At 35.2% G+C, this 22,882-nt stretch overlaps 1 protein-coding gene across 3 annotated transcripts in view; it reads right to left on the bottom strand.

Annotated features, from left to right (window-relative positions):
* Positions 1-22,882, bottom strand: part of STAG1 (stromal antigen 1) — a 452,889-nt gene that overhangs the window by 89,873 nt on the left and 340,134 nt on the right. For all 3 annotated transcript variants that reach the window (XM_047736238.1, XM_047736228.1, XM_047736246.1), the window contains 3 exons: positions 11,353-11,460; positions 8,153-8,267; positions 542-659 (listed from right to left, as the gene is read on the bottom strand). In XM_047736238.1, coding sequence (XP_047592194.1) covers positions 542-659; positions 8,153-8,267; positions 11,353-11,460 — 341 coding nt within the window. The remainder of the gene's footprint in view (positions 1-541; positions 660-8,152; positions 8,268-11,352; positions 11,461-22,882) is intronic.

The following is a 22,882-nucleotide window of genomic DNA, read 5'->3' as shown; positions in this document are numbered from 1 at the left end:
ACATATCCATTTTGCTGCTCATGTTATTATGTAACATGTAATAAGATACATACTCATAAGTCATCATATAACAATTAATTCTCATTTTTTGAAGCTCAGTAAATGAATTTATTTTTTATTTCCTGGTTTTAATAATTAAGAAACATAACAAAAGGGGATGGTTATGGTCTAATTAAATCCTTGAGTGTCAAAGGCTTTTCCATACTAACACATAAATGTAATAAAATTCTGGGTGCACATTATTTTTTACATTTAGTACATCAGTATTTTGTGTCTCAAATCAGCATAAAGAAAACTTTTTTGAGTACTATACAATATGTATAAATTTTAAAAACTTGTACAGCATGGTAGCAGTCTTAATCCAGAAAGATGTTTTGAACTATAGACACATCCTTACTTATTAGAGGAAACAAACTGTTCTCTTTACAGAAAGACACACAGCATATTTACATATATTTATAAAGAGGTGACCTATACAGGGTACTATGATTATTTATGGAAATCCAAAATAACATGAAATCATCTTGTCAAAATACTATACCTTCCTCTCCTTGAATAGGTTCTTCTAAAAGCAACTCTGTCATACATTCCCAGTCTTTTAACAGTTCTTGAGAGCTCTCCCACAAACTGTCCACCAAGTAGGCTGCATGTTCGTGTAACTAAAAATAACAAATCAATTATGACTGAAGAATATTTAATGAAGAAACCAATACTATTTCAATTTAATAAGCCACTTTCTTTATAACTGAGATGGCCTGGTCACAACAATTCCAGGAGCCACTTCAAAAACAACAAATATATTTCTATGCCATTGTAAATAATGAGGATGCAATATGTAGACTTAATAAAAAATTTACTTTTTTGCAGTAGTGAAGTTAAGGCTCTCCCAGTCCAACCACATTATTTATAGATAAGGAAACTGAGAGTATAACTAGTTAATGGAATTTCTGAAATTACAAATTGGATCATGGTCCCTTTTCATTATTCTTGGTTTGTTTCTAAAATAGCTTTTTTTTTTTTTTTTTTTAAAGGAATCACTTCCTTTCTCCCAGAATTCCTTTGAAAAATTGGTACTAGTACTACGTAATTTCTATGTCTGTCATCTTGGTCAAGGTCAAAATGTTAAGTTACTCTATTTCTTCTCTTTTGTATTCTCATTTCCATTTAATTCATTGCATTCCCTATTCCACCCCATCCCACCCCTCACCTTTTTGCTGCTTATTACTCTTGACAATTTTCTTTGGAATCCATGTTCCCACAGTAACAAACACTCTCATGTTCTTCATCAAACACTTCAGACCAAATTTTCTACTACAAGTGGTAGTATTTAGAATATTATTCAAAAAGCTCTTCAGAGAAGGTAAGTAGAGATGTTGGCATTGTTTCTAGTTTCTGCTACTACAACTAACTTCTCCATCCTTATATAAAAGTTCTTCCTCCTTTGAGGCACATGACATCCAGATAAACCAGTTTCTAGATCAGAGTTTTTCAAACTATATATTTCAACCCATTCATTAGTTGTTGAACTAATAATTTAATACATTGTGACCCAAGTTAAAGAAATGAAACAAAACAGAAAAGCCTACATGGCACATAGAAAGTTAAGTACTACTTCATAGAACTCTTATTTCAGTTATATGTGCTTCCACTTGTGAGACAAAATACTTTTCACATCATGAATAGTGGCCCCCAAATGTATGCAAATCTCCTTTCTAGACCTACTGGTTGTTTACTGATATAACGACATATTTGGTAAGTGAGTGAGTTTTCTTCCTCATTCTTAATTCTATCATTAATTCTTCTATGTGCATTTTGATGATCAATTGAAAGCTCTGCTTCATTTGGACTCCTTAATTCTATACTTCATTTCCACTGCATTTCAAATCTTACATTCTAGCTCCTCAAGTGCCTCAGGAAAACCACACACACATATATATGCACACACAGAGAGTTTTCCAATGATTTTCTCCAGAGTAGATAATATGGATTAGCATCTCTACTTAGAAAGAACCCAAGAAAAAGTTTATAGCAAGGTACATTCTAACTTTCCAAATTTACATATCCTAGGAAACTATTCCCAGGTTTTCACTAACATCATTCCAATGATAGCTATAAGTAGTATACCACCTGGTTTCAAAAATGGAAATTAGCAGCAGAAAACAGAAAAACAGTTTCAAAGTTGGAGCTATTAAAACCCATGCTAGAATGAAATTATTATTTAAAGGGTATAGTGTTTCAGGTTAGGAAGGTTTTTAAAAAGTTCTAGAGATGAACAGCATTGACTGTTGCACAGCCATGTAATTTAATTTAATGGAATGAACGATGTATTTTTAAAAAGTTAAAATGACAGATTTTGCTATGTCTATTTCACCACAATAAACTCCTATGTTAAATATTAAATAAACTTGCTTTTATGCCTGACTCTGTGTACATGTTAAGTATGTCCATAAAATAGGTGTAAAAAGGTTCATAATTATATTTTAATATCCCTTCTCTGTTTCTCTTAATATTTTTGGCCCTCAATTCTGTCTTATCTTATATGGTACTGTCTCAACTTTCTGTAAGCATTTGTTAATTATATCTAGCCTTTATCCAGATTGTTTATTTTCTGTGTATAAACTTCCTGTGTTTTGATTGATTTGTTTTATAAACATTTTTCATCTGTTTATTTTACCCTAAATGACAATCTACCTTTTATAAATTTGTATAACTGATACTGGAAATATTCCTGGATTCTGATTCTCTATGCTCTACTGATATTTTCTTGTCTTACCCGTGGTTTCTTCAGTTTATTTTCTAATGTATTTTTCTATCACTAAGGTTCCTAACACATTTATTTACTTCATTTAATTTTACATTGCACTCCTACATTTTAAGAATAATTTTTAGGTATTTGCCTTAAGCTTCACAGCCATAGTATGCAGGCTTAGTTTTATGTCTTTTTCAGATTTATTTGCTCACCAATGTTACTTATATTCCTTGTTTTCCTTTTACTGCATCCATTTTTTATTTTGCTAGAAAACAACCTCAAATAATAATTTCTATATAGAATACATAGGTGGTAAATATTTTAACTGCATGCCCTTTGACCAGTTCTTCCTCTCTATTCTCTGTTCTCTTTACAGAACTCCTACAGACAATAATGTGTACTTCCCGTCTTTTACTTTGTGGTCATCACGTATGCCCCAAGACAGGAAGACTATACCATAAATATTACGTCAAGCTAATTTCTGACTAACCATGTTATAATGATTGCTGTTACTCATACTGATGAGTTCTCACCAGTATGTCTTCTCACATTACTTATGTACTACCTTCTGGAAAAAGTCCCTTGGTTTAATCTACAGCCAATCCTTGGTTATGTCCCTTCAGGCCATTTAACGATCTGCTTCACTCCTAAATTTTGGAAATCATGTTTCTAATTTCTATGAACGCCCCTCCTCTTTCATAATAGCTTCTTTTTATATCCAGGGGAATTAATCAAATTTTTTCACCAATGCTGGGTTTTGTGCTTCAAGTTTCAGTGATTCTTGGTTAGTAGTTCCGATAATGTTAATATTCTGAACTCAAAAATACTGGTAATAAGAATGCCTTTCTTAAGTCCGATTGCAACGTCCTTGGTTCCTACATTGTGCATGAAGTGGAAAGACGGAAACTATAATCAGGCAGGCTTTTCCTCTAAAATGTAGGTATGGAAGTTCTTTTGAATGCCAAAGTTCCCTGTCCCTCCTGACGGCCATAAATAATCTGGGGCACTCATCCACTCCTTTGTTTCTCAGAACAATGCGCACATCCCAAATACGTTTCTAAAGGGAAGAATAAGCTCAGCTAAGGCAGCCACTTAATTACTACCCATAATTTAATCCTTTCACCAGTCTGTGCTGCTCACATCTTTGGTTTATTTCAGATTTCTAACAGAAATCTAAAAAATTTTCGTGCTCTTCGTTGCCTTGTATATGGCTATGGGTTATTTAACTCTAATAGAATTAATCATTAATTTTATAGCTTCCACAAATTCCTTACAGTTCTCTTTCATCCTGACTTATTCAGCATGAGGTTTTCTTTCAGGTGAGTGAAAAGAATTGTTGGCACAATTTAAAGATGACTTCTCTATGCCTTGAACAAGGCATATTGAAATTCAGCTCAAGCATTTTGTCATTGTTCCAAAATTTTTTTTGTATGATAGCCAGTATTCTCAATGTAGATGCTAACTTCTTTGACAATTTCCTCATCTTTTTGATTAGTTAAGGTGGTGACTTAGTAGAATCCATTCTTTTAACACCAGTAACCGGTTTTTTCAAACTCAATGTGTATACCAGAAGGACATGAGAACGTGTTGGCCCATTTTCTGTTTCAAATTCACCAGTATAAATAACAACAATCATTATAACATGGTTAGTCAGAAATTAGCTTGATGTAATATTTATGATATAGTCTTCCTGTCTTGGGGCATACGTGATGACCACATAACTTGCTAGTCTCAAATCTCTGTAATAATGCCATGTAAATCCATGTTGGAGAAAAAAAAATTCAAATATGGCCAGTAAGGGTAAAAGGTTATAATTGTCTTTCAGACACTTTATACCAATGACCTTCTATTGGTAGTGAAAGATAAAACTATAGGAAGGAAGGTCCTGAGGCATTCTCAATGGCTATAGAAAATCCCGGGACTGAAAAGGACCTGGAACCCTAAAAATAAAACAAAAATTTTCTAAGAGGAGTTTTTGGCATCATAATATTATAAAAACAGCATGAAAATTAGTTATTTGCAAGCATTCTCCAGGAATTAGATGAAAAAAGGTAACTCAATAGATAAAGAGTCACTGTATACAAAATAGGTAATTGAAATTAGATTTAAACTTATTTACAAATTATATAAAACATATAGATTAAAATTATATATAAAATTTTATTTATATCTAGGTGGATTTTACTCTGCTATATCTAAGTGTAACTTATTTCATAGGATGTCCCCTAAACTTGTATATAAGGCAAATTAAGTTCATTTTTCTGGTGACCTTAATTACAATTTTCTGGGTACATTCTGATTCATCTTTAATTGGCTTCAAAATTACTCATAGTATTTTACATGTTTTCTCTGCCTGCTGACTTCTCCATCAAGCAGTCAAATACATGAATGGAGCTGACTGTATAATGAAACCTTACTTTGATTCTTTTTATGAAAAATCATTTACAATGCAAATAATCACCTCAAGTTACTAAGTTTAAAATTCTAAATACTCCTATACTGGGTTTTATTCTCTGTTGAAACACAGCCAGTTGACAGTGAATCTTAAAGAACATATAAAAACAAATAAGAAAAAAAGCTATCATTCATGAGCATTATGGGCAGATTCCTTGGATATGTCAATAATGTCTATTAATCTTCCATATTATATGACTGTGATAATTAACTTCTTCATTTCATATGCCTAGAAGGAGGGTGACCATATTTCTACATCATCAGCAATGTTTTGGGTTATGCTTAATGGTTTTAAATAATTATTAGTAGTATCTTTGTTACTCTAAAAACTATCCGTTTATACAGTAAGTTCTATGGTCACATCAGATATAGGGAAATCTGGACTCATCACATTAAAGTACCATTTTCCTACCAATTGTCACACATCTAAAGCACACAAGGTTTTTTTTTTACTGAAATCAGTGACTGCTATAAAGGTTGTGATGGCTTTAAAATGTCACTTTTTGGTACAAGAAGAAAATTAACTAGTTTAGACATATCTCTTAATCTCCATTATTTCACATGTAATTCATATATAAAAGAGGTAAACTCCTCTTTTGACTATAAATCTCAGTATTTCAGAATTCTATTACTGAAATGTTAGTGTTAAAACCCAGTGAAACAAAGAAAAAAAGATGATAATTACTTCAGTTAATCCTACTGATTAGTAATTTATCTGTAAACTGGATTTGTTCCACATTATGACCTCTAAGGTCTCTTGCAATTCAATTTTTTATGAGTCTATTACTAAAATATTAGTAATTAATATGTGTTGTAGTAATATAAAGAGGAATTCAGAGTAAAACACAATGAGAATCCCACCATAAGAATACAGCTTTAATAAGCTTTCAGTTCCAGGTGTACACTAGTTTTACAGGATAAGAAAAGAGATTTTAACAAAGATGTTTCTTGTGAAACACAGGAGACTATAGAAAACATTATTATCACAAACCTACTAAAACCTTTTAAACACGATTTACAGTTGCTTCTGTATCTGACAAGAATGTCATAGAGAACTGGGAAATACATCTTAATGTTCTCCTAACACTTTAGTACACAGCAGCAAACACAAAAATATAGTAATACCACCTGAAAATAGAGTTGCATACACATTACAAATTACTGCTTTAATTAAAAGATGGAACTGTGTAAAACTAACTACTTACAGTCTTTTAATATATCAAAAAGAAAAGTCCTCAGGGTTTCAGAGATCCAAAAAATTTTCCTCCAATGAACAACCAAACTCAATTAGTCTAGATCATCATATTTCTTAAAGTTTTCAACAAATATTTTTAAATATTTAAATGTCTAATCTCTATCAAATTTTGAAACTATTTTTGCTATTAAAGTTACATTTGCATAATACTTTTAATCCTATTCCTTTAAAACCTAAGGAGCTAAAGGTATACTTGAAATGGTCTATCACAAGTGTGAGATTTAATGATTAATGTTTTATCTTAAACCTCACAAGTACTCTGTATTTTATTCCGTAATAAATCCACACTTGCTTTTTAAGAAATTATTGTTTTAAACCCTCAAAACATAAAGTGTGGTCGGTCCCTGGACTGGAGGCAGAAACATTACAAAATGCATCTAGGAGCATTTAGAAATGCAGCACATTCTGACTACACCTCAGACCTACTGAATTAGAACTGGCATGTTATTTAACAAGATCCCCATGTAATCTGTATACATATTTAAAACACTTCCTAAACATATATCCTTTATTCAAATGCAACTCCGCAGACGGTTTTGTTTCTGATTTATTCGTTCTCTGTTCTTTCCAATTTGCCTAAGAAATATCAGTAAGTCATCTGCTCTGCTTTGTCCTAATTCCACTCATTCTACTGACAAAGTTCCTAATTCTCTGATTGCAATTTCCCTATAGGCTGCCTGTTTGTCTACTTCTCATTCCTACAGAGTTTCTCTAGGATTTTCAAATTTGAGCAATCAGAATCATTGAAGTTTTTCACCTTCCTGGACATTCCAACATAAACCAAAAATCTTTTCCTGAGTCTAATTCAGGGTCCAAGATCTCTAGATTTTTTTGGGCAAACCAAAGTTCACTCGTGCAAGCAAATTTTGATAGATACTGTATTATGAATGTTAATTACAAAAACATTTAAGTGATAAATGACATCAAAATGTCACATGAAAATACTGTTAATGGAGACTGTACATCTACTAATTAAAACATTTAAATTCCTATTTATTTCTCCTTAAAAATGTAATTTTTAAATAAGTTAGAACTAATGGTTTTAACACCTTCACAACTTTTACAAGATCTTTATATAATTTAAAATCTACACACAAAATTCAAGGAAAAAAGCAACAACAAACAATTAGGTAGTACTATGATACTATTGAAGTTTAAAAATTGCTAGCCTATATTCAGTGTGGACCTATACCTGCAAAAATACTCCCACAAAAGGCAGAATACAGATTCAATAATCAGACAATCCATGCAGGCAATTTTGTAAGAAACAGGCTTATTTTCATAGGATTAAAAAATATCAATTACAATGAATTAAATAATAATTTTATTTAAAATGTAATTGAATACAAAAAATAGTTATGTTAAAATTTACCTCACTTTCTTTTCTTATTGTATTATTTTAAAATTTTTTTATAATGTTATGTTAGTCACCATACAGTAAATTATTAGTCTTTGATGTAGTGTTCCATGATTCATTGTTTGCTTATAACACCCAGTGCTCCATGAAATACATACCCACCACCAGGCTCACCCATCCTCCACCACTCCCTTCTAAAACCCTCAGTTTGTTTCCCAGAGTCCATAGTCTCTCATGGTTCATCTCCCACTCCGATTTCCCCCTCTTCATTTTTCCCTTCCTTCTCCTAATGTCCTCCATGCTATTCCTTATGTTCCACAAATAAGTGAAACCATACCTCACTTTCAAGAAAGAAAAGAACCAGCATCCTAATGAGGTTCCCATTTGGACTGTTCCTTCCTCTCCTCTTTGCTAATGCTTCTTCTGCTTGTGGGTCATGTCTGCTAAACAGCCTAGAAATAAGTAACAAAACCAGAGCATTATGAATTTGCATGGATACGAATTTTAGTCTTTTCCTTCATTGTACAAATTATTTTAGTATTTAAAAGGCAGTATCAGATATCAGGTTACTGATTTATTTCAAACCATGCAACTGATGTTCTTATAGGTTAAAAATGGTTAGATCTAAACAATTTTGTACAATTCAATCATACAATGTAAAAGGAAGCTTTTTGACTAATCAGTGTTCAAATATTCACGAAAAATATAAACTTTTTATCTTATATGATAGATGCTAGAACATATATAATTTTAAAAAGAGTTCTATTTTCTTAAATACTAATTTCAGAGTGAAGTAATTAAAGAATTTAACCATATGTTTTAAAGAAAGTGGGGCACCTGGGTGGATCAGTAGGTTAAATGTCTGGCACCCTGTTCAGCAGGGAGTCTACTTCTCCCTCTGCCCCTCCTCCTGCTCCTTTTCTCTCTCTCTCTCTCTCAAATAAATAAAGAGAATCTTAAAAAGGGTTATAAAAATTCATACTTTTAATGTTTACTTCTAGCATTTTCAGCTTATTACCTAAAAACAGTACTCACTAACCAGTACAGAATAAAGTGACAAAAACATTAAATTTTTAAAAATATCATTTAGTGACAAAACTTCTAAAATATGACAAAGACATGACTTGGAAATTTTAATTTGCTAAGAGGATTTATTCTAAAAAATTTTAAGGACTGCTATAAGTGTCTTATTCCCAGGTATTGCTCTAGGTAAATGGGATATAACAGTAAACAAAGACAAAATCCCTATTCTCATTGAGCTCTCACTCTAATGGACAGAAATAAATAGTAGATAAATATGTACTATATCTCAGGTGTTGTAAGGAAAAACAAAGAAGTAGGACTAGGGATATAGTATGTGCTGGTTTAGATATGGAAATTACAGTGGGCCCTTCAGGTGAGAGGCTAAATAACTGAATAAAGTAAGAATAATTTCATGTCACATAAAAATAAGCCAATCTCAAGCAGAAAATGAATACAGAATAATTGATTATTCTGGGGGCAGGGGAAACTATATGGCAAGGGAAGAAGATTAGAGCAATTGAAGCTGTATCAGCATAGCTATTAGACTGGTTTAAGAGAAAATTTTATTTGGATGGCTTTCAGAGAAGGAACAAATGGGAAAAAATGACAGTCTTTTATTACTGAAATGTACAGAATTGGATAATCACATTTACTGCATATAAATGTAAGAGGAATCAACTTAATTTTTAATTTTTCTTAATTTTAATTTTTCTAAAACTAAACTGTAGATTTTTGATGACTATTAACATACTCATTTCAGATACATTTATTATTTTATAGACAGGTGGTTAAGCTTATGAATAGCTTAGAATTAGACTACAAAACAGACTAAGTGTGCATGTGCACACTTGCATGTTTTTCTTTTAATCATAGAACTCCTGAGGCTATACCAAGGCTTACTTGTTAAGATTTGAAAAGATCACAATATTAAATGATAAGAATGCTCAGACATTAGAAATCAAAAGTTCTCAAACTGTGAGTATCTCCAGGGCAAGGGCATAAAACAAGCTTATGGAGTGAAACTTCCATTTGAATAGAAGTTGGCTTCATTTTCACAAAGAAATACCAAAGGCCTGTATTTGTGGCTTGTTATTTAAAACATTCCAATTTTAAACTTTTTAGCAAGTATTTCAAACTTAGAAAAATACAATGCAGATAAAGTAAGATATATCCAAGCACCTTTCTGATGCAAGTGCTGCCAGTTTATGTAGAGAACCACCCTCTGTAATCTACTTTTTCACTGAAACTATAAAAGCAATAAATTCTAAAAACACAAAGCTTTTTGAAAACTTAAGTAAAGAACAGAGACTAACTAGACTATAACAGTCCTGGAAAAGGAAGAGACGTTAAGACTACAGTACCCCCTTGATATCTGTGACAGTCAACACCTCAAGATAAATATGGAAATAACACTATTCTATTAGCCATAGATGTCAGCGTCAGTGGCAAATTCAATACATTATGTTAAAAAAGTCATGCCTAAAAATCCTGACTTTCTTCCTTACTTTCATTAACAGTACTCACTAGTAGCCAACTTCCTTCTTAAAGAAAGATATTTCACATAGAAACAACTTTTCCCACTTTGAGAGGTATCACCAAGTAAAGCCAGTTTGTTGCTGCAGCACTGAGATGCAGATGCTAAATGAAGGGCCAGGCCATTATCAAAGTTAACACCCATGCACAACAGTTGCCCAATGCATGACTTATAACTGTGCTTAGTATAATCACAAATGACTACATGTAGTAGACTTCTGGGTTTACCTGCCAACAATCAGAGTCACTAAGTTAAATCTATAAACAAACAAACAAACAAAAACAAAGTAAAACAGTAAAAAACTCCCCAGATATTTTTAAACTTTAAGAATGAATTTACTTACTAATAAATTATAGATCATACAGAAGACCAACATCAAAATGTATTTCATAAGAATACTTAATTATATTCATAAACTCTTATTAGCTTTTATGTTTTATCAAAAAAAAGATGAAGCTTTGCTTTTTAATTAAATTGCGACTTTATATATAGCTTTTAGAATCACTACAGATTACTGATTAAAATAATCCTCAACCCCCATAGGAAGAGTTGTTAAAAAAAAAAAAACAACAACCACCATGAAAGGTTGGAAGGCATTTTGAAAGTGATTTTAGATTACAAATGTTGAGAATGTAAGATGAGAACTAAGAATTTTAAAAGGAAAAATACCTGGTTAAATGAAATACAAATTTTTGCAGAAGCTTTTATACAATTCATGTACTTCTCCAATCTCCACTCACACCCTAGTGGGGAACCATCCTTTTAGATTTCAGGAAAAAGGAGTATGTCAGAAGGGACATCATTCTCGGGATTTGATTCATGATGTGCACATAGGCTGAAAGGATATTACGACCTCCAGAATTTGAAGTGGCCACTTCCAACACTGTTTTTACTCACTATTACTCTCTTCTACTAATTATAAAACAACAATAAAACAAAAATACAAAAGTAGAATCTGGTTTCAAAGATAATTAACTCACTTTTTATGAAGGAATTCTCCAGCTGCCACAGCAACAGGGCGATGTGCTGAGTACACCAAGTGGTAAACATTTTCACAGTCTTCATTGGAAAGAGCTTCTTCACTTCCACTGAAAAATTCACAAAGCAACATTTGAGCCAAAATAAATATTTATTTTCAGTTCTATCTTTATTTAAATTTTGTAAGGTTCATTATAAAAGCTCAAGGCATATTGATTTTTTATCTCTTTTTAATCTTACTTTGAAAGTGACATTTCTTTAATTGTAACAGATACCTAATCATTATAATCATTAAATAAAATTCAGGAAATACAGATAAGGAAATAAAATGTCCACATTTTTTCCAACACAAAGGATACCCATGGTACCCTCGGATTATATACATAGCCCAAATCAACTCAATTTCTTTAAAGATGTGTAACATCTTTGTTGATACGCACTGGGAATATATCTGTTTCACAGTTAAATTATTATAGTACATTATTCTTCTTTATAGAATTGTCTATTTTATTTTAATTTATTTATTTGTAAGTAAGTTCTATGCCCAATGTGGGGCTTAAACTCACGACCCCAGATCAAGAGTCACATGTTCCACCAACTGAGCCAGCCCCCAGAGAAATGTCCGTTTTAAATTAATTTTATCATCATACTTACAATACTGCTTCTTCTTTCTGAATAAAGTGGATTCAGAGGTCATACCATTTCTTTACTAACACAAATTTCCTATCTTTCCACTCATGTATTTTTTTTTTTAAGATTTTATTTATTTATTTGACAGAGAGAGAGAGCGAGAGCACAAGTAGGCAGAAAGGCAAGCAGAGGGTGAGGGAGAAGCAGGCTCCCCACTGAACAGGGAGCCCAACTGGGGCTTGATCCCAGGATCCTGGGATCATGACCGGAGCCAAAGGCAGATACATAACCAAATGAGCCACCCAAGCATCCCAGTCACTCATTTATTCTTAAAGTTTGAATCATTTCTTACTTTGGCAGAATGTGTTGTTTTTTTCTTCCCCAAAGGAACATCTATTTCTTATTAATATGCTTAAAAATGTCTCATATGATTAGAAATTAACAATGACTAAAGTATAGAATTCTTGGGCCTAACAAGATGAAGGGATGGGTATAAGTTCATTCCTCAGAATTCAATCCTAGAGATGCCTCAGGAGGTTGAGGGATCTCACAGAAACATAAAATCAGAGTGATCTATGCAGCAAAAGAAGATAGTTGCCATCAGTGTAAGGGACTATAGTTCTGAATAAAAAAGAGCTGGTTGTCAAGGCTAGGACACAGTTTAGAGCACTTTTTTAAAGTACATGGATCCCCTAACACCTCAACAATGTCTATTCAAATTCTACTGTGAAGCAAAAACAGTATCCAAACATAATGTGAGAGGTTATCATTGGGGTTGTGCTGGAACCTAGAAGCACTGAGAAATTAACAATAAGTGTAGGTAGATTGGCTAGCCCATGACCTACACTGTCCCTGTATTTTCCTTCCATATCCTGAGGGTCATGAAATTACCACTGAAGGAGGCAGGGTTTTTTTTCCCCCAAAGATTTTGTTTGTTTGTTTGTTTGTTTATTTACTGAGAGAGAGCAAGAAAGAGCTAGCACAAACACATGGAAGGGTGGAGGAAGAAAGAGACGCAGACTCCCTACCGAGCAGGACCCCTGGGATCATGACCTAAGCCAAAGGCAGACACTTAACTGACTGAACCACCCAGGTGCCCCTGAAGGACACAGTTTTAAGATTGCTGAGGAACAGTTACAAATTATAACCACAGGCTTTCTGTCCTAAAGCAGAAGGGTTCTTTGTCCATGCCCAACTCATACCCCTAAATTACAAGGAGGGGCACAAAGCTAAGGCCGAAGTTTTACTCCACCCAATTATACATCATCAGCTAAACTACCTAATAACCCTCAGGAGAAAGTTAAACTCACAGGAAACAAAATTTAACAAGATATCTTAGGAATCCAAACTTATAAGTGAAAATAATCTATGCCAAAAGAAGGAAATTAGCACGTAGACAGAAAAAGAATTTAAGGCGCTTTAACAGGATGTTACACGTGACTTTATCTGTTGTTCTGATAAAGATCCCATAAGCCAAAAGAAACAAGGCCAGATCATATGATGCAAATGCAGTAGAAGACTAGAAAGCTGGTTTTGTGATCCTTAGCTCTTTACTTACCAAAATAATGTATAAATTAGGGGACTGAGCATTACAATGGAAGAGAGAGTATGTTTCCAGAGAAAAATGTCAGAGTACTGTGTAACTCTTAAACCTCCCCAAGTGAAATTGGAGCACAAAGTTTCAGAAAACCACTATAAAAATTTTATAAGCATCCCTTACAACTGTGAGGAGGTTTAGGAAATGGTACCTGGTACAGAGCTTAAAAAAGTATAAATGTGAAAAGCTGACTGGAGCAACCCATGATAGTAAATTAAGAAGCAAAGGGGTATTGTGGACACTGCTGCTGTACCTTTCAACAAATGAATGGATAAAGAAGATGTGGTTCATATATATAGGGGAATTTTAAAAATATTTTATTTATTTATTTATTTTTAAAGATTTTATTTATTTGACAGACAGGTCACAAGTAGGCAGAGAGGGAGGCACAGAGAGAGGAGGATGCAGGCTCCCTGCTTAGCAGAAAGCCCCATGCGGGGCTCAATCCCAGGACCCTGGAATCATGACCTGAGCCAAAGGCAGAGGCTTTAACCCACTGAGCCACCCAGGGGCCCCTATATAATGCAATACTACTCAGCCCTCAGAAAAGATGAATATCCACCATTTGCATCGACATGGATGGAACTGGAGGGGATTATGCTAAAGTGAAATAAGTCAAGCAGAGAAGACAATTATCCTACGGTTTCATTCATATGTGGAACATTAGGAAAAGTGTGGAGGACCACAGGGGAAGGGAGGGAAAACTGAATGGGAAGAAATCAGAGAGAGAGACAAACCATGAGAGACTCTGGACTCCGGGAAACAAACTGAGGATTACAGAAGGGAGGGGGTTTGGGGGGACGGGGTAAATGGGTGATGGGTATTAAGGAAGGCACATGTTGTGATGAGCACTGAGTGTTATATGCAACTAATGAATCACTGAACACTACATCAAAAACTAATGATTTATGAAATAAACAAGGACACACAGGTGTATCATTAACAATAGAGATCTTAAACTTCAGATACTTCCAACAAAACAGGTGGTAAAGTGTCTTGCTTGTTTGCTTGTTTGTTTGAAGGGAAAGATCCTGGTAAGTTTGTGAAATTTACAAGGAAAGAGTAACTGGGGGTCAAATATTTTAAAAACAGACTTGAAAAGGAAAACACTTCAAAGGAATAGGTAATTTAAATAAATTCAAAGTAATGAATGTAAATAAAGAACTATATACGCAATTATAGAGGTGTTTTTAAAGATTTATTTATTTGAGACAGAAAAAGAGAGCTTGAGCTCATGAGTAGGAGGGACAGGGGGTAAGGGAGAATCTCAATCAGACTCTGCACTGAGCAGAGAGCCCAACGCAGGGCTCAATCTCCCAAACTCCTGAGATTACAATCTGAGCAAAAACCAAGAGGTGGAGGCTTAATGAACTGTGCTACCCAGGCACCCCTAGGTAGTTATTCTTAAACATATTTAGAAAACTCAGAAATTGACCAAACCACTCAGAACACATTCTCAGACAATACAATACAAAAATGACAGCTTAGGAGACGGAGTCAAGATGGCGGAGAAGTAGCAGGCTGAACTACTTCGGGTAGCGGGAGATCAGCTAAATAACATATCTAAAGATTGCAAACACCTACAAATCCAACGGGAGATTGAAGAGAAGAAGAACAGCAATTCTAGAAACAGAAAATCAACCACTATCTGCAAGGTAGGACTGGCGGAGAAGTGAATCCAAAGCGACGGGAAGATAGATTGCAGGGGGAGGGGCCGGCTCCCGGCGAGTGGCGGAGCAACGGAGCAAAATCAGGACTTTAAAAGTCTGTTCCAATGAGGGACATCGCTCCAGAGGCTTAACTGGGGTGAAGCCCAGGCGGGGTCAGCGCGGCCTCAGGTCCCGCAGGGTCGCAGAAGGATCGGGGGTGTCTGAGTGTCGCAGAGCTTACCGGTATTAGAATGGGGAAGCTGGCTACAGAGACAGAGCCGAGGAGTGAGCTCTAAACTCAGGGTTAACTTAAACCGGTCGCAGGCTCGGTCAGCTCGGAGCGCGGCCGGAGGCCAGGGTGACGGAGTCATTGGGCGCTGTTCTCTGAGGGCCCACTGAGGAGTGGGGCCCCGGGCTCTGGGCTCCTCCGGGCCGACCGGGAGGCCCCCATCTTCATTCCCGTGCTCCGGAACTCTACGGAAAGCGCTCAGGGAACAAAAGCTCCCGAAAGCAAACCCAGCAACCAGAGCGGATTACTCAGCCCGGCCCTGGGTAAGGGCGGTGCAACTCCACCTGGGGCAAAGACACTTGAGAATCACTACAACAGGCCCCTCCCCCAGAAGATCAACGGGAAACCCAGCCAGGACCAAGTTCACCTACCCAGGAGTACAGTTTCAATACCAAGGAGAGTGGCGGATTTCCAGAGGAGAAGAAAGCAAAGCACGGAACTCATGGCTTTCTCCCCATGATTTTTTAGCCTTGCAGTTAATTTAATTTTTTTTTCTTTTTCTCTTCTTCTGCTAAATTTTTTTTAACTTTTACTGTTTTCTTTTTTAACGTTTTCTAAATAGTTTATCTAAGATATATATATATATATATATTTCCTCTTTTTATATTTTTTCCTTATCGGCTTTCTTTTTTTAATAGTTTCTTTTTTTTTTCTTTCTGAACACCTTTTTATCCCCTTTCTCCCCCCTCACAATTTGGGATCTCTTCTGATTTGGCTAAAGCATATTTTCCTGGGGTTGTTGCCACCCTTTTAATATTTTACTTGCTCCTTCATAAACTCTTATCTGGACAAAATGACAAGGCGGAAAATTCCACAACAAAAAAAAAGAACAAGAGGCAGTACCAAAGGCTAGGGACCTAATCAATACAGACATTGGTAATATGTCAGATATAGAGTTCAGAATGACGATTCTCAAGGTTCTAGCCGGGCTTGAAAAAGGCATGGACGTTATTAAAGTAAGATATAAAAGCCCTTTCTGGAGAAATAAAAGAACTAAAATCTAACCAAGTTGAAATCAAAAAAGCTATTAATGAGGTGCAATCAAAAATGGAGGCTCTCACTTCTAGGATAAATGAGGCAGAAGAAAGAATTAGCGATATAGAAGACCAAATGACAGAGAATAAAGAAGCTGAGCAAAAGAGGGACAAACAGCTACTGGACCACGAGGGGAGAATTCGAGAGATAAGTGACACCATAAGACGAAACAACATTAGAATAATTGGGATTAAGAAGAGGAAACAGAGAGGGGAGCAGAAGGTATATTGGAGAGAATTATTGGAGAGAATTTCCCCAATATGGCAAAGGGAACAAGCATCAAAATTCAGGAGGTTCAGAGAACCCCCCTCAAAATCAATAAGAATAGGTCCACACCCCGTCACCTAATAGTAAAATTGACAAGTCTTAGTGACAAAGAAAAGATCCTGAAAGCAGCCCGGGAAAAGAAGTCTGTAACGTACAATGGTAAAATTATTAGATTGGCAGCAGACTTATCCACAGAGACCTGGCAGGCCAGAAAGAACTGGCATGATATATTCAGAGTACTAAATGAGAAAAACATGCAGCCAAGAATACTATATCCAGCTAGGCTATCACTGAAAATAGAAGGAGAGATTAAAAGCTTCCAGGACAAACAAAAACTGAAAGAATTTGCAAATACCAAACCAGCTCTACAGGAAATATTGAAAGGGGTCCTCTAAGCAAAGAGAGACCCTAAAAGAAGTAGATCAGAAAGAAACAGAGACAATATACAATAACAGTCACCTTACAGGCAATACAATGGCACTAAATTCATATCTCTCAATACTTACCCTGAATGTTAATGGGCTAAATGCCCCAATCAAAAGACATAGGGTATCAGAATGGATAAAAAAACAAAACCCATCTATATGTTGCCTACAAGAAACTCATCTTAAACCCGAAGACACCTCCAGGTTTAAAGTGAGGGGGCGGAAAAGAATTTACCATGCTAATGGACATCAGAAGAAAGCAGGAGTGGCAATCCTTATATCAGATCAATTAGATTTTAAGCCAAAGACTATAATAAGAGATGAGGAAGGACACTATATCATACTCAAAGGATCTGTCCAACAAGAAGATCTAACAATTTTAAATATCTATGCCCCTAACGTGGGAGCAGCCAACTATATAAACCAATTAATAACAAAATCAAAGAAACACATCGACAAGAATACAATAATAGTAGGGGATTTTAACACTCTCCTCACTGAAATGGACAGATCATCCAAGCAAAAGATCAACAGGGAAATAAAGGCCTTAAATGACACACTGGACCAGATGGACATCACAGATATATTCAGAACATTTCATCCCAAAGCAACAGAATACACATTCTTCTCTAGTGCACATGGAACATTCTCCAGAATAGATCACATTCTTGGTCCTAAATCAAGTCTCAACCGGTATCAAAAGATTGGGATCATTCCCTGCATATTTTCAGACCACAATGCTCTGAAGCTAGAACTCAATCACAAGAGGAAATTTGGAAAGAACCCAAATACATGGAGACTAAACAGCATCCTTCTAAAGAATGAATGGGTCAACCAGGAAATTAAAGAAGAATTGAAAAAAATTCATGGAAACAAATGATAATGAAAACACAACGGTTCAGAATCTGTGGGACACAACAAAGGCAGTCCTGAGAGGAAAATATATAGCGGTACAAGCCTTTCTCAAGAAACAAGAAAGGTCTCAGGTACACAACCTAACCCTACACCTAAAGGAGCTGGAGAAAGAACAAGAAAGAAACCCTAAACCCAGCAGGAGAAGAGAAATCATAAAGATCAGAGCAGAAATCAATGAAATAGAAACCAAAAAAACAATAGAACAAATCAATGAAACTAGGAGCTGGTTCTTTGAAAGAATTAATAAGATTGATAAACCCCTGGCCAGACTTATCAAAAAGAAAAGAGAAAGGACCCAAATAAATAAAATCATGAATGAAAGAGGAGAGATCACAACGAACACCAAAGAAATACAGACAATTATAAGAACATACTATGAGCAACTCTACGCTAACAAATTTGACAATCTGGAAGAAATGGATGCATTCCTAGAGACATATAAACTACCACAACTGAACCAGGAAGAAATAGAAAGCCTGAACAGACCCATAACCAGTAAGGAGATTGAAACAGTCATCCAAAATCTCCAAACAAACAAAAGCCCAGGGCCAGACGGCTTCCCGGGGGAATTCTACCAAACATTTAAAGAAGAACTAATTCCTATTCTCCTGAAACTGTTCCAAAAAATAGAAATGGAAGGAAAACTTCCAAACTCATTTTATGAGGCCAGCATCACCTTGATCCCAAAACCAGACAAGGATCCCATCAAAAAAGAGAACTACAGACCAATATCCTTGATAAACACAGATGCAAAAATTCTCGCCAAAATACTAGCCAATAGGATTCAACAGTACATTAAAAGGATTATTCACCACGACCAAGTGGGATTTATTCCAGGGCTGCAAGGTTGGTTCAACATCCGCAAATCAATCAATGGGATACAACACATTAATAAAAGAAAGACCAAGAACCATATGATACTCTCCATAGATGCTGAAAAAGCATTTGACAAAGTACAGCATCCCTTCCTGATCAAAACTCTTCAAAGTGTAGGGATAGACGGCACATACCTCAATATTATCAAAGCCATCTATGAAAAACCCACCGCAAATATCATTCTCAATGGAGAAAAACTGAAAGCTTTTCCGCTAAGGTCAGGAACACGGCAGGGATGTCCATTATCACCACTGCTATTCAACATAGTACTAGAAGTCCTAGCCTCAGCAATCAGACAACAAAAGGAAATTAAAGGCATCCAAATCGGCAAAGAAGAAGTCAAACTATCACTCTTGGCAGATGGTATGATACTATATGTGGAAAACCCAAAAGATTCCACTCCAAAACTGCTAGAACTTGTACAGGAATTCAGTAATGTGTCAGGATATAAAATCAATGCACAGAAATCAGTTGCATTTCTCTACACCAACAAGACAGAAGAAAGAGAAATTAAGGAGTCCATCCCATTTACAATTGCACCCAAAACTATAAGATACCTAGGAATAAACCTAACCAAAGAGACTAAGAATCTATACACAGAAAACTATAAAATACTCATGAAAGAAATTGAGGAAGACACAAAGAAATGGAAAAATGTTCCATGCTCCTGGATTGGAAGAATAAATATTGTGAAAATGTCTATGCTACCTAAAGCAATCTACACATTTAATGCAATTCCTATCAAAGTACCATCCCTTTTTTTCAAAGAAATGGAACAAATAATCCTAAAATTTATATGGAACCAGAAAAGACCTCGAATAGCCAAAGGAATATTGAAAAAGAAAGCCAAAGTTGGTGGCATCACAATTCCGGACTTCAAGCTCTATTACAAAGCTGTCATCATCAAGACAGCATGGTACTGGCACAAAAACAGACACATAGATCAATGGAACAGAATAGAGAGCCCAGAAATAGACCCTCAACTCTATGGTCAACTCATCTTCGACAAAGCAGGAAAGAATGTCCAATGGAAAAAAGACAGCCTCTTCAATAAATGGTGTTGGGAAAATTGGACAGCCACATGCAGAAAAATGAAATTGGATCATTTCCTTACACCACACACGAAAACAGACTCAAAATAGATGAAGGATCTCAATGTGAGAAAGGAATCCATCAAAATCCTTGAGGAGAACACAGGCAGCAACCTCTTCGACCTCAGCCGCAGCAACATCTTCCTAGGAACATCACCAAAGGCAAGGGAAGCAAGGGCAAAAATGAACTATTGGGATTTTATCAAGATCAAAAGCTTTTGCACAGCAAAGGAAAACCAAAAGACTTTTGGTTAACAAAACCAAAAGACAACTGACAGAATGGGAGAAGATATTTGCAAATGACATATCAGATAAAGGGCTAGTGTCCAAAATCTATAAAGAACTTAGCAAACTCAACACCCAAAGAACAAATAATCCAATCAAGAAATGGGCAGAGGACATGAACAGACATTTCTGCAAAGAAGACATCCAGATGGCCAACAGACACATGAAAAAGTGCTCCATATCACTCGGCATCAGGGAAATACAAATCAAAACCACCATGAGATATCACCTCGCACCAGTCAGAATGGCTAAAATGAACAAGTCAGGAAATGACAGATGCTGGCGAGGATGCGGAGAAAGGGGAACCCTCCTACACTGTTGGTGGGAATGCAAGCTGGTGCAACCACTCTGGAAAACAGCATGGAGGTTCCTCAAAATGTTGAAAATAGAACTACCCTATGACCCAGCAATTGCACTGCTGGGTATTTACCCTAAAGATACAAACGTAGTGATCCGAAGGGGCACGTGCACCCGAATGTCTACAGCAGCAATGTCTACAATAGCCAAACTATGGAGAGAACCTAGATGTCCATCAACAGACGAAGGGATAAAGAAGATGTGGTATATATACACAATGGAATACTATGCAGCCATTAAAAGAAATGAAATCTTGCCATTTGCGACGACGTGGATGGAACTAGAGGGTATCATGCTTAGTGAAATAAGTCAATCGGAGAAAGACAACTATCATATGATCTCCCTGATATGAGGGAGAGGAGATGCAACATGGGGGGTTAAGGGGGTAGGAGAAGAATAAATGAAACAAGATGGGATTGGGAGGGAGACAAACCATGAGTGACTCTTAATCTCACAAAACAAACTGAGGGTTGATGGGGGGAGGGGGGTTGGGAGAGGGGGGGTGGGGTTATGGATATTGGGGAGGGTATGTGCTATGGTGAGTGCTGTGAAGTGTGTAAACCTGGTGATTCACAGACCTGTACCCCTGGGGATAAAAATATATGTTTATAAAAAAAAAAAAATTAAAAAAAAAAAAATGACAGCTTAAAAAAAATCTGATTTGGAAAGAACAGAAACATACTACTGAATAATGCATAATTAAACCAGTAATCATAAGTGTAATGAAAATATTTATCACTGAGTATCTATGAAAATATTTTATATTCAAAATTTTTGGAAAGTAGTAAAGTAGTGCTTTAAAGTATATTTACTACTTTAAGTATAATTATTAGAAAACAAGAAACAAATGAAGCAAAAGAAGATAGTACTTTAAAAGGAATAACGAGATAGACAAAAATCTGACATGATGATCCAGAAAAAGATACAAATAAAATAAAGGATGAAGAGAAATTATTAAGTAATAGCACAATTTTATGAAGTAATAAAAGTATCAACTACAGGGCGACTTGGTGGCTCAGATGGTTAAGTAACTGCCTTCGGCTCAGTCATGATCCTGAAGTTCCAGGATCAAGGAGGACCTGGTCATGCTCCCTGCTTGGGAGGGAGTCTGCTTCTTCCTTCTGACCGACCCTCCCACCTCTCAAGCTCTCTCTCATTCTCTCCTTTTTAAATAAATAGATAAAAATATAAAACAAATAAAAAGGATAAAAATATCAACTTCAAAATTTAAAGACTTTAGAAAGTTTATAAAAAGCCAAAATTACTACAGTAAGAAATAAAAGTTAGATAAACACTAAATTAAAATTGGTAATCAAAGACCTTTTCCTTAAAAGAAATTCAAAACTAACATGGCTTTAACAAGAGAATTCTCTCAAATTTCAAGGAAGAATTAATCTCTGCCACAGAAAAAATGGTTTCAAAACAGAAGGGCAAGAAACTACCAAAGACAAATTTTACAAAGAAAGTATAACCTTGATTTTAAAGTGGGATAAAGGACAAAAAATATTCTGTGAAATTTACACATAAACACAGATGAGAAAATCCTAAATAAGATCTTATATATAACACTGTATTCAAGCAAAACACAATAAAACCAAATGTATTATGTTCAAACAGGACTTATTCTAGAAATACATGGGTGGTATACTATTAGACAATATCAATTTCATTCAGGCTCATCAAGATTTGAAAAGAAATTCCCAGAAAACTGAGAATACAATGCAATTTCTATCATATCAAAAAATCTATCTCAGAAATTACAGCAACAAAGAACTTTAAATACTTTCCTAGAACAAGAACAAAAAGATCCACTCTCAGTGGTAAATTTATAGTGCTAAAAGTCCTGCTTAACGCAATGAAACAAGAGAATGAAACAAAAATTTTAAGGTTAAAAAAAGAGACAAAACTGAAACTGTTTGTTGGTGATATATAATAATTTACATAGTAAATCCAAGAGAATCAACAAACCATCAGAATATGTAATCTTTAACACTAAAAACTTCACATTACAAAATCACATTACAAAACCATAAAGTATTTAATAAATCACATTACGTTACATTACAAAATTACATTATAAAACCATAAAGTATTTAATTATTAATCTAACATATGA

The sequence above is a fragment of the Lutra lutra genome, chromosome 1 (assembly GCF_902655055.1).
Source record: "Lutra lutra chromosome 1, mLutLut1.2, whole genome shotgun sequence".
Taxonomy (NCBI): domain Eukaryota; kingdom Metazoa; phylum Chordata; class Mammalia; order Carnivora; family Mustelidae; genus Lutra; species Lutra lutra.
Note: the sequence above shows the minus strand (reverse complement) of the source record. Positions and strands in the feature narration are given on the sequence as shown.